Raw genomic sequence first — 12,526 nt, 5'->3', positions numbered from 1 at the left:
ATGACCGACTTTTCGTGTCCAGCTGTGTATGTATTTATTTAATTCGCGAAAAGCAATAGTTGCTTTTATTCAGGGAAATAGAAAAAATATCAGTAATATATTTTCACAGAGCGCTCATATTATCGAATATCGATTAATTTTAACATTCTGGAATTCGAACTACTTCATTATAAAATTCCAAGCGGAACAATAATAACAGTTCATTAAAATCAAATTGTACTGCACACACCAATCGGTAGAAATATTAGTAGTCAATACAAATGAAGTTTCGTGAGAAAATGCAGAAGTTCACGCACCAATTCTTGAAAGTATTCATTTTTTTTGGGAAAAATGTTCAAATACAAACCAATTTCAGCAGTTAATTGCAAAGTTCAAATATTCAATAAATCAATGTCGGTATACGAATTTCCCGAATTGTTTGTTTTTGCACACATTTTAAACAGGAATGTGAACTTGATGGTATTTAACTGATCGCATTTTTTCGTTGAAGGTTAATAAATTTACTCGTGAGAGTGATTAACGATGTTATTCAATCGTAACACATGCTCTCTATGTGGTGGAATAATTGTTTTAAAATTGGATGGGAAAGGTGTCATTTGTTGTGCACAAGCAGACACGCAAGCGAATATCCAAAATCGCTTAAATACACTATGTAAACGATAAGTTTCAGTTATTCATCAACTATCCTGATCAAAATCAAGTGTCTATTAAGTATCAAATGCAAAATTTGTGTTAAAATTAAAGAAATATTTGACTTTAATAAAAATGGAGCCACATCAAAAATGCATTATATGTTTCATAATTTGCTTCGTCAGTACTTCAAAATTATTGGTCATGACATATTTCGGGAAATCCTCCCGAAGTTATATCGCATTTTATTCTCCAATTCACATCCGTGTGTTTGGGATAAAATTTGCTATTTGACAACCAGAAAGCCATTACAGAAACCAAACACAATCGATTGAATGAATAAAAAGTTCAGGGATTTATTCATATTTTTCCTAGGTCTGAATTAAAGTCAAATTACCATTATAAGTAAAAACTAAAGAATGAATAAACCTCAACAAAGGCAATAAGATGTTAATGATAATTGATAATAAAAAGGAGTTTTTTTTTATTTCTAAAGAGATGAAGAAGATTCAGGAAATCGTCTTGGCCGCGGCTGCCTTGGAACACCATTGACGAGATCGGAGAGTTGTTGTGCGCTATAGCCGGTCAACTGCTTAAGATCGCAAATGAACTTATAGACAAATCGTTTCCCGCTAACTTTAGAAATCATGTCACCTACAAATTACAATTGAATTAATATATTTCGAGTTAATTTTTGTGAATTCTTATTTACCATCATAGTAATAGCGCAAGGCTCGTGATAATTTTTCGTAATTCATTGTCGGTTTATTTTTTCGATTTCCCCATAGCGCGGCCACTCGATCTGGCTCAACAAGTTTGAATTCACCCTGATTTCCGTGCCACTGAATAATATTTCGATGTTCTTTATCATTTAAAATCTCCAATAAAAATTGCCTAAATGATTTTTGATAAATGTTAGTAACTTTTTTCTTAGTTTTTCATACTTGGTAAATAATATATCTTACCACAACTGAATCTGTCCATTGTTTCCGGTTCGGTTACCTTGATTTGATGGCAAAACGGTCTCCACGTTCAACGTGTCAGTCGAACCGATAACTTTCGTTTTTCCAATAAAACGTGGATTTTTTTTGAAAATTGCATTTTTCTCGCGTACATGTTCATTGTTGATGATCTCATCACAATCTTCGTTAGTGGATTTTGGATCACCAGGAATAGCAATGAACTGACATTTTCGAAGTAATTCCAAGTGTGTCCAAAATTTATTGCCCGGATCTCGTGGAATTTTCTTCTGAAAGTCTTGTAATGACAATTCACACAATTCTTTGCCGGTTAAATGCCATTCGTTTTCTTGCAAACGTAAACCAAATTGATTTATGGCCCATTTCAACCAGATTTGAACATGGTCTTCTGTCCAATTTTTTGGATCATCTGGAATGTTCTGATGTTTTTTCACTACTAAAAATAGTTTATCGACTACCCAATTTACAAATTCATGATTTGTCTCTTCATCTTCGTCAATCGAACGTACGGCTGCATTGCCACTTGACACGGTGATGGCTTTAAACAAATTGAAAGATGAATTAAAAAAAAAAAGAATGAAGTAAACGACGAAATGAAGGAAGTTAAAAATAAATGAAATGTTTTATTTTAATGTGATATCACAATGAGTCGAAAATTAAATTCTCTTACTTGAATACATTCTCTGTGTCCCATCATCAGCATCACGACTGAAACGTTGGTGTCGACATTGGTTAGTACATAGCTCTTTACACAAAACACTCACAGGAGCTAACGGTGATTTATATACAAAACACGTGGTAACAACAACAATGTCATATCATATTGTTTAATTGTACATTACCACATCACCGTTATCTCCTGTGAGTGTTTTGTGTAAAGAGCTTAGCGTCAAATTTAATTTTCGACTCATTGTGATATCATGAAGTAAAACATTTTAGTATAAATTAATGTTACTGGATTTCATGCATTTTAGTTAAAAATAATTACCATCCGACGAATCATTGCTATTTGTTCCATGTTCAATATCGTTCATAACAACATCTGAGTCGAGACCGATGCCTTGTTCATTTTTCATAGCATTTACTACCTCTTCTGTTGGTTTGACAACATCAGCAATATTTATGCGTTTGGGACCATCCAAAATTTGTGCATTTACTTGCACTAAACCTTCGCCTTTAACACATTGATCCACGAGTGTTTTGAATGGCTCAAGCATTTGCACATTTTGCAGCCACACCTCATAGTTGGTCAAGTTTTTCTTTGTTTTTTCTTGTAGTAGGACTTTCAACGTTTCAATTGGCAACTGAATATCCATATAAATGCAAATTATTTCACTTTCATCTGGATCACCTTCCAATGTTTCAGAAAACATATGCCCTGAATCAAAATTCACATCAAAATTTACATCGCCGTTTTCAAAATGTGTTTGCCATTCATCTGTTGTTTCCATCTTAATGCTTTCCGGAAAATTTGAATTCATCGTACAACAAAAGGCATACACAGCTACTATAAAAACAACAACAATTGTCTTACGAACAACATACATAATTGTTTATAATTTGAATGGCTTACCTTTTTAAATATTTTTTCATAAAATGAAAAAATAATTATGTCCAATCCAACGAAAAACAATCAACGCAAAACATAAACAAAAAATAAATATTGACCAATTTAAAGAGTTTGTTCTATTTTCAGATTACAAACATCGTGCATTCATTGACGTTTTCTGACTGTCAAACATACTTTATTTCTTAAAAATAGCAACATACAATTTAGAATGTTTCTTAAGTACAAATTTTGTACTCTTTCCCAGTCAAGTGCATTGAGATATTTTTCATTAAGGATGACAATTTAAAATGCGGATGGAATCGTAAAAAAAGTGTTTACATAGCCAAATAAAAAGAAATATATATGATGTGATTTTTTACATTCGGAAAAAAACGTGAATTTTTCCCGAGATAACGTAAAATTGTACATGATTTGAAAAATGTGCCGCAATATGCTTTGATCATTTTACTTACAGCTTTATAAAATTTTACAACAGATGGCACTTAGAGGAACCGCGTTAAAGATTCTTATGCAAATAGCTATTTGCAAACGATTTGAAATTGATTCGGAAAATTCGATTATCAAAACATCATCCATTTGAATCTGAAGAAATCTTCAGTAATGTATTTTTAAAAACTAGATTTTTTCCGTTTAATTTTGTATAATAACGGGAGCTAATCGTTATATTAAGCATGTATAAGTTAAAAGTAAAAAAAAAAACTATTTTGTGTTTGTAGTAAATATATTTTTTTTTTGCTGTAACAACATTAAGAATAATATTAAGTTTAAGTCATTTTAAATCAAATTCCTTTGGAAAAACTTCTTATAAATTTTCAAATAGTATAAAATTAAAAGAAAGTAGATAGTTACATTTCTTAAGCGAAAAATATAAGGAAGAAACGTTGAGTTAGTCTTGATTTTTGATGTTATTTTTCCTCCTAAAATAACTATAAAAAAAAACATCGCTTCGCTAGTATAAAATAATTTGATTGAAAAATATTGTACATTAGTTTGTGTTTTGTTTGTTTGCTTTGTTTTTTTTTTTAATTTTTTTGATTTTTGTTCCTATTCTTGAAAAATATCTAGTCACTGCTCTTTCTCTTTTTCTTCAATTTTCAAATGTTCATTCATGGCCATTGCTCAAAACGGCTGGTAAAACGTTAGCATTGTTGATCTCTTTACGCAGAAAAATTTCGACTTCGTTTTTACCTGGAAAGCATCACAAAAGAAAATGTTGAAAATTAATCAATCGAAATTATACAAAATTAAAATAAACTCATCTCGCACACATTTAAAAATTATTATAAATAAATGTCAATTCAGTTTTACCTTCAGATAAATTACGTTTGCGAAGGCCATCAGTATCCGTCCCAGCTATGCCACTTCCATATTCTTGCTTTGTCGCATACATTTCGCTCTCATTTACCCGCATCAAATCATCTCTAAGCTCAACTATACCCGTTACTGTTTTATCAATAAACTCTTCAATATTTCTCGTTTCACTATCAATACGCTCTCGGATTTTCTTCGATAGATGTTGATCAGTGGAAGTTTGTTGCCGATAGTCGTATGTGTCATTACTTAAACTATTACTACAAATTGTATCCTCATTAACAGCCTTAACAGCCATACCACCACTATTGGTTACACCAGTCGTACCAACATTATTGGATACATTAGTTTCTAAATTATTATCAGTAATAAATTTTATGTTAATATCACATTGGTTACTGTTATTTGCTAAATCATCAACGATTTGCTCATAGTTGTGCGCATTATTTGATTGTGCGATTTTGATTTTATCATCTTTATTAGCCGGCCTTACTGATCCTGAGACCAATGAGTCTGTAGTTGATATTGGTACAGAATTGGTTTTTTGTGATTGTGGTGAACGTTTTTCACCACTAAAGAATCGCGGCAACACGTATAACGTGATAAAGCCAATTATGTGAAGGCACATAAATATATTCAGGTACAAACGAAGACTGGCCTAAAGAAAATATAAATGAAATAAGGATGAGTTACTTTTTACGCTTAAGAATGTTCAAATTTGTAAATACCTTAAATTCAAGTAAAATAAATGGAAATGTAAGATAACCTAAAGAAAAGAATGAACATTTTAGTTAAGTTATTGATTAATATTGGAAATAATAATTTTTGATAATATGAAAATACCCATGACTATTCTTGTTGTGATAACCGTTAAAATATCATAAAATATACGCGAAGATTCGCTGTACTGAAACCGATGTCGGAATAATTTTCTCGCCTACAATAACGAAATATAGAAGTTGTAATGAAAATATATTGTTGCGAAATTGTAAATAATTTACTGTTCTAGCTGCATTAACAATGAGTGCACCAGATATGAAGGTGATATAATAGCCTGGGTAGAATCCATGCCATAACGCACTTAAGCCGAATGTTAGCATAGTTCCATATTTTTTTGGGACGCGTTCGTAAACAATCATACGTAACCATTGATTGGTGCCCATATTCCAATTTCCAATTGCATCACGTATATTTGTTGCCAACTTTGAACACAAAAAAAAAGAAAATAATTATTTTAGGCATTCTAATGCTAAGATATCTGATCAAGCTGAAAATTCGTACAAAATTACCTCAAACGAAATCACGTTTATATTTGATATGAGATCCCACTTTGGATTTCCGTCCTTTTCGAACCTAGAATATGACATATTAAAAAACAAGAAATCAAATTCATTGATCGAATAAGAAAGTAAAAATAATTAAAAATGTAAAGACTTACACATACTTAAAAATAGGTATAAAACTCATCAAAAAATAAGGCGACCACATACATAAAAAAGAAATCTTAAATGAAAACTTATTGAAATTACCTTTTGCTGTCAATTTTATGACCTCATACCGATATATGATGGACCGATAAGATTTTATACAACAGAGATTCATCGTTGAATGGTATCGCAACTTAAATTTTTCGAAAGTTTCATTCAAGATTTCTTATGTGGTCTTTACTTTTTAATGTTTTTTTTTATAGTTATTTCGGGATGAGTACAAATCATGATTTGAACATCAATAACTATGACTAATTTTATAATGAAATTGGATTGCAACCCAAAAATGCAGATATCACAACTCGACCGCATAGCTTCTGACCAGAGACTACCCCCTGGGAGAACGGATTTTGGAATTACCCCTTTACGAATAGGGAAAATTTGCGTCAATCCAAAAAAGAAGAACTTTTTTGTTTTTTTTTTTTAGGTCTTGAATTTAATTTGGTGGGAGAATATCTTCCGATTTCGGGTTTTTGGCCGAGAGAAAAATCTTTCGGTGTCAAATTCTCTCACCTAACACACCACCCCGTTTAAGTACAAGAGACCAAATTACTCATTTACAATTTCGAAAAATGTCGACATTATCCACCCCTTGGATCGCCAGGAGCTATGCTCAACCGACTAAATGATCACGAAACAAATTATTGCATTGCTATAGAATCTGCGTTTTTAGATTGAATCTGCCGATTTATATAAATTGTATTATTCGTACCCATTAAAGCCTAAACCAGAATTGTTGCATATAGCATCAGCCAAAAGCCACGCGTGATAATATTTAAAACGAATAGTTGTTGTGGCCATCATCATATACCACATTTTGTAAAAAAATGATGTGTTTTCTATAAATTCATCCTCTGAATTTCCAGCAAAATGAATGAAAAGCAAAAGAAAAAAATGTTTACTATATGGCGTCAAAAAAGGAAAATAGTCCGGAAAATTGTATATAGTTTCTGTCGCTTACCGTTGAGTCTTTTTATTGGATAGACGGTAATCCAATTCATGAAAATATATGCACAGATAGCACTTCCGATGACCTTTTTAACGACAGCTTTTGTTGGTGATGGTTCAACAATAATTTTACTATCAACTTTGTCGAATTTTGACTAAAAGTAGAACGAAAGTTTTCCATTACTCTACAATTCCTGATCCATTCCTTCGATGAAAAAAAAAATGCAAATTCAAATAAAATACTTACATTGACATTGGTGTGTTTTAAAAAGTTCGTTCCTTCGATGAAATCAATATAATCTTTATAAAATACCAATGGTCCAGCCATTAAACCTTGAAAATGTAAAACATAAGAGAAGTACTCGAGCGTTGTCGGTAATGTACTGATTGCATGAAACTTTTGTGATTTGCTTAATTCATGTTCATTGCGTGCAATGCCGTCATGAATGCTGAATGTTAACAGTGTTACTTTCTGTGTAATAACCATCAGTGGACCGGTTATATCCAATGTATATGAACCATAGTCAAAATATACACGATGTAAATGTACCATCGACAAATAGATCAATGATACTAGCATCACCAAGCTGAAAAATGTAGAATTATATTTTGCATTTTAGCAGGTCATATATTATTGAATAAAAAAAAATTAGCAACATTTACCGTTGTATAATTTGTGGATTTTGTGTACGAATTATAATATAACAAGCAGCTGGAAGACCGATGATGTGAATCGCTTGTTGTCCAAAGCAAAAGTAACCAAAATATAAGCCCAATGTGAGTCCAAATGCATGTCGAATGTTAGTTGTTACTTTCGATGTATGCAAATATGAACGGAAGAACGATGCAAAGAAAAGCGCCAAAATTTGACATACGAGGAAGTTTATCTGCACATTTGAAAGAATAAAAAGAATAAATATTGCATATACGATAATTTGCGGGATTTCTAATCGGATATTAAAATATCAAACTTATGAGTAAATATTTTCATAAGAAAGCACACGTAGGTAATTCGACGAATAGGTATCTATTGACAATGTAAAACATAAGAAACGAGATGAAGGAGATGAATTTCAAAAATCAACTTAAAAACCAGAAATTCATGTTTTTGCCAAAATGTGTGGCACCAAAAAGCGTTATCGAAACCCATCAACATTGTTACCGATAATCTTTTTCGATGACAGGTGATCTATCGCCTTAGTGTGACATGAATTTTCATATTTTTTTTGGAATTATTACAGAGGAATCGTAGTATTTTCAACCAAAATGTACTTTTTCGTACATTTTAACATTGAAAAGCATTTACGTCGACAAAAGAAAGAAAAGTTTCGACCTTTTATTTTTAGCAAAATTCACAACAGACATTGTGTAAGAATTTGATGCACTTGAATCTCGAACTGATTTTTACTTGTCGTTTCTTTGAACTCGTATAGCTTATATCAGTAGGGAATTGAGTACGGTCATTAAAAACGTTAAAGAAACATAATATAATCAATGAAAAACGAATAAGTCACATTATTGTAAAAGTCTAATTATAGAATTGAATGAGTGCGTGAATGGTCAGGTGATTGAACAGTGAACAACCCAAAATTTGTGTTCGAGTGTAGATAGCGCGATACGGAACTATCTCCACTAAGACGACCAATCACATGACCTTCAACAAGGTTGATGTCGTAATCTGTTGAATTTCATGTGCTAGAATCTTTCGAACATATATCAATTATTGAGACGATTTTTTTTCGCAAAGAATTTATACTGTAAAACTTATTGCGAACAAAATTATTTAGTTCACAAGAACGTAATAATTTCAACGCGTCGCATTTGAAATTCGTCATGCTTGCCTAATGCCACGTTTTTCCCCCAATGGATCGATATCACTTATAGTGCACTAAATTAGTGCGCAAATCTTTAATGTAAATCATATAGGATCATTTCGATACAAGCTATGGATCCCGACTAACTCATATCACATCATCTCTTTGTTTATTTTAAATAAACAGCCTTGCTCATTTTAGTAAAAACATAAAATTACAGTAATTTAACATAAAATTATAGTCGTTTTACTGTATGTTACCAAAAAATGAGTCTTCAAAGAAATTAATTTTTTATCAATTGATGATAATAGGGATTCATATTATATTTTTTATAATACAATTTATTGTGGCTGATGCAAGTAGTTTAGATTTATTCGCAAATTAGGAAAAATTACAAGCATCGATCATCATGTTGCTGGGCTGTGGCCACTACTTATCAAAGTATTTTAACATTTAATGAACTCGTGCTTACGAAATTGAATGGCGATAACGCAAAAATTGAGTGTATTAAGACGACAAAACTTTTGCCAAATTGTTTTTTTACTGCAAATTTAGCAAAAAAAAAAAGCGCTAAACAATAATTGTATCAGGCAATACACACGACACATGCTTTAATCTCATTGATTGCATGCTTACTCTAACATAACTGACAACAGGAAAGATCACCTTCAATGACAAGGTGAACAAGTCAAACCCACTATATGATAACACCGCAAATTCTCGATAATTTCGATTTAAAGAAGTTCATTCTTGGTTCGATTTGATTCCCAATGGACAATTTTGCATTTAAAACTACCATGAGTGAAAATTTCACCATAATTTCTTACGTCGATTTTTTCGGAATTTTTTTCATCCTTTTTTGAAATGCATTCATATTTTATACACAACTTTTTGAGTGTAACTCTTTTAAGAACAAGGTTCAATTTTGTACACACTTTCTCTCTTTTCTCCTTTAACATATTTTGACGTTCTTTAAGCAACAAAGATTGATCATTGAATTCAATTGAAATCCAAACGAGATTAACAAGTCCAGCTATGTGAGCCGATGCGTCTTTGCAATTTATAAACTAAAACTTGATATTTATTTTCTTAGGAAAGCGTTCGATTTTTAAATGTTGTATTATATTTAAAAATAATATGATTGAAAGTGCACAACAATCGCGCATTAAATTAAATTAAATAGTCTAAATGTCATCATTTAACGTCTATTTCTGTACTATATTATGGATATTTAAGATTTATACATAGTACAAATTTTAAGATATTACAAACCATGTCAATATTTACTTTTTCAAAAAAGTAAAAAAGGTCAACAAATCATTCGGCGCGCATGCATTCAATGAAAATGGTTACACAAGCTGTGGTGATTTGAAATTATTTGAAATATTTCCAATTTACTCGCATTACTTCAAAACGATTTAAAAAATGTGATAATTTGATTGGTGTATTCCCCCTTGGATTGTCATACAGACACACTCAAACTCGAATGACATCATAGATACGCAAAAGATTTTGCATATTGTGAAGGTCTGATCTATTTCATTGTCAACTTTGTGCCTTATATTATTGATGAATCATTTTCTCTATCCATAAGATAATTGACGGAAATAGACCACGAAATTGAAAAAAATTGATAAAAGTGGAATATTACGCATTTTCGGCGAGAACCTAGTATATGTGTGCGTATGGTGGTTCGCAGTGGAAAAAAGGGTGTGGAAGTCATTTGTTTTGCTCTAACACAAAAGTTCCCCATTGGTCTATTCACACACCCAAAAAAAAAAAAACTAATAAAAACTAAAGCAAATTTTTGTAAACAAAGTTAACTTTTCGTATCATATTGAAAACCGGTAAATCATTGAGAATTCATAAAACTGATCAATATTCAACCTTTGTGATCAAGCACTTGGCGATTACCCGATTGTCACCGGATATATTTAAAGTGAGAGTAGTAGAATTTGATTAGTGTCCGATGAATGCATTAAAATGTTGCCTCTGGAAATAAGTTCTATCAAAGTGTTTTTATTTTGCTTTGGGTTTGAATAAAATTCACCTCATGAAAACCAATGGTGGGTAATTGCATAAAATTTTTGATTTATATTTAAATTTGCGCGTTTTGCAACATTTATAAGTTCAACGATATAACGTATTTTATGAATATTCAAAACAAGAAATGCTTTTAAGGTGAATGAAATATACATCAAGAACATGTATATGCAAATAAAAACAACAATTTCACAATTTTGAATTTGGCCCAAAGGTTCTGAATTCAGGACGACGTAATTTAACATATTGAACATGTATTGTGCTTTGAGCGTGTCAAAACAAGGAGTTATTTACTCATTTTTATACTCATCCATTCGGCGAATTCGAAATAAGTGTTTAAGTAGATTATGATTCACTTTTAATATTTCCACTTGACTGCATGCTTGATTATATTATATTTATATACATTTGCATTCATTGTTTATCCCTATTCGTATGTTTATTATATATGCAAGTTTTGGGTGATTAATAGGACATTTTAATACGAATTTTCCTTTGGTAAATCCAAAAGCATGCTTGGAAGGATCTCTTTCCCGGCCAGTGAATACTTACAAGGTCAACTGATAATCCACATATATCAGCAAGCCAAACAAAAGCACGGCTTCCATCATATTGGCTATCCTCATCACCTACTTTAGGTATTTCGAACATTTTGACTGTTTTTTTTTTAATTCCAGTTATTTTTTCTTATTTATTCACTTTTTCTTTCAACCAAAAATAAACACAACAAACGACGCAAAAATTGATGTTGTCATTCACACTTAACTTTCTTTCTTTTTCTTATATTTTTCACTAGTTCTACTCTTTCTCTCCAAAATTTGTCAAAGAAGAGAAAAGATATTTTATCAAATAAATTGAACGTGAGTCGAAGCAATTTCTCAGCTCATATCCGATTCATCCTGAAACAAAAATCAAAAATAAAATGATAAAAAAGTGCATAAAAATTTCGTCATTAATGACATGTTTGTTTTGTGTCTAATCTGAGGCTAACTGATTTTTGAAAATGCTCATTAATAAACAGATCTTAATTACAAAGATCGATTGGTTCGACTATTCGTTTGTTTAATGTTTTGTAAATGACTTTTTCGCTCACACATTTATATAAATAATATATATACGCGAAATTTCGACTTGCCATCGCATATGTTATAAATAAAATGATATTCAAAATAATATAATCGAAATGTGCACTCTGAGCAAAAGAAAAATTCTTTTCAAATATTATTTTTTTTTTTCAATTGATATACATGATTTTTTACTATTTGTTCATGTAAAGGAAATGAAAATTGAAACATAACACATGCAATATAAATTGGAAATCGAAACACTAAATATAGTTTTGAAACAACACAACAATTATTAACAACAAAATACGAAACTGATATAAATACGAGTATCACACTAACCGTTTTATACAGACAGCATTCATGACATTTCGTTGTAGACTAAATGGTATATCGATGCGGGCTCTCCATATTACTCGTTGATAGACCGAATACAAGCATACAAACAGACACACACACACATAGTAATTACTGTTAGAAACGGACAAAAAAGAGAGAAAAATTAAATATCAGGCCATTCGCATTCCATCCATACGTGCGATGGTGAACACGTATGGTGTTTTTGTATACGTATATAAACAGATATGCATCAAATGAAGTGATATAGATTCGTCTCTTTCAGTCGCCTTATTTTTGCATCACATTCGCACGAAATCGTTCGATGTTTTACGTCTTTTTC

The 12,526-nt window shown here is 31.3% G+C and overlaps 2 protein-coding genes across 3 annotated transcripts; both read right to left on the bottom strand.

Moving 5' to 3' along the window:
• Positions 1-961: 961 nt before the first annotated feature.
• LOC116352323 (DNA-binding protein Ets97D-like) lies at positions 962-3,332 on the bottom strand. Of its 2 annotated transcripts, none has more exons than XM_031784831.1 (5): positions 3,184-3,332; positions 2,599-3,117; positions 1,596-2,148; positions 1,343-1,524; positions 962-1,284 (listed from the first exon to the last, which is right to left on the bottom strand). In XM_031784831.1, exons 2-5 carry the CDS (start codon positions 3,089-3,091, stop codon positions 1,121-1,123), a joined length of 1,392 nt encoding a protein of 463 aa, XP_031640691.1. In that variant the 5' UTR covers positions 3,092-3,117; positions 3,184-3,332; the 3' UTR covers positions 962-1,120. The 2 variants fall into 2 exon arrangements, with proteins under 2 accessions (XP_031640691.1, XP_031640692.1); XM_031784832.1 differs by having other exon boundaries at positions 2,599-3,114.
• An 856-nt stretch (positions 3,333-4,188) lies between these two features.
• On the bottom strand, positions 4,189-12,235 carry LOC116352493 (lysophospholipid acyltransferase 1). The gene is made up of 12 exons (XM_031785142.1): positions 12,190-12,235; positions 11,336-11,682; positions 7,590-7,813; positions 7,174-7,513; positions 6,940-7,081; positions 6,691-6,832; positions 5,781-5,844; positions 5,493-5,693; positions 5,335-5,428; positions 5,220-5,257; positions 4,489-5,149; positions 4,189-4,368 (listed from the first exon to the last, which is right to left on the bottom strand). Exons 2-12 carry the CDS (start codon positions 11,432-11,434, stop codon positions 4,283-4,285), a joined length of 2,091 nt encoding a protein of 696 aa, XP_031641002.1. The 5' UTR covers positions 11,435-11,682; positions 12,190-12,235; the 3' UTR covers positions 4,189-4,282.
• Between the last annotated feature and the right edge of the window lie 291 nt (positions 12,236-12,526).

The sequence above is a fragment of the Contarinia nasturtii genome, unplaced genomic scaffold (assembly GCF_009176525.2).
Source record: "Contarinia nasturtii isolate CC-2019 unplaced genomic scaffold, AAFC_CNas_1.1 Cnas_scaffold_187, whole genome shotgun sequence".
Taxonomy (NCBI): Eukaryota; Metazoa; Arthropoda; class Insecta; order Diptera; family Cecidomyiidae; genus Contarinia; species Contarinia nasturtii.
The sequence above is the reverse complement of the archived record's forward strand: the minus strand, read 5'-3'. Positions and strand labels throughout refer to the sequence as shown.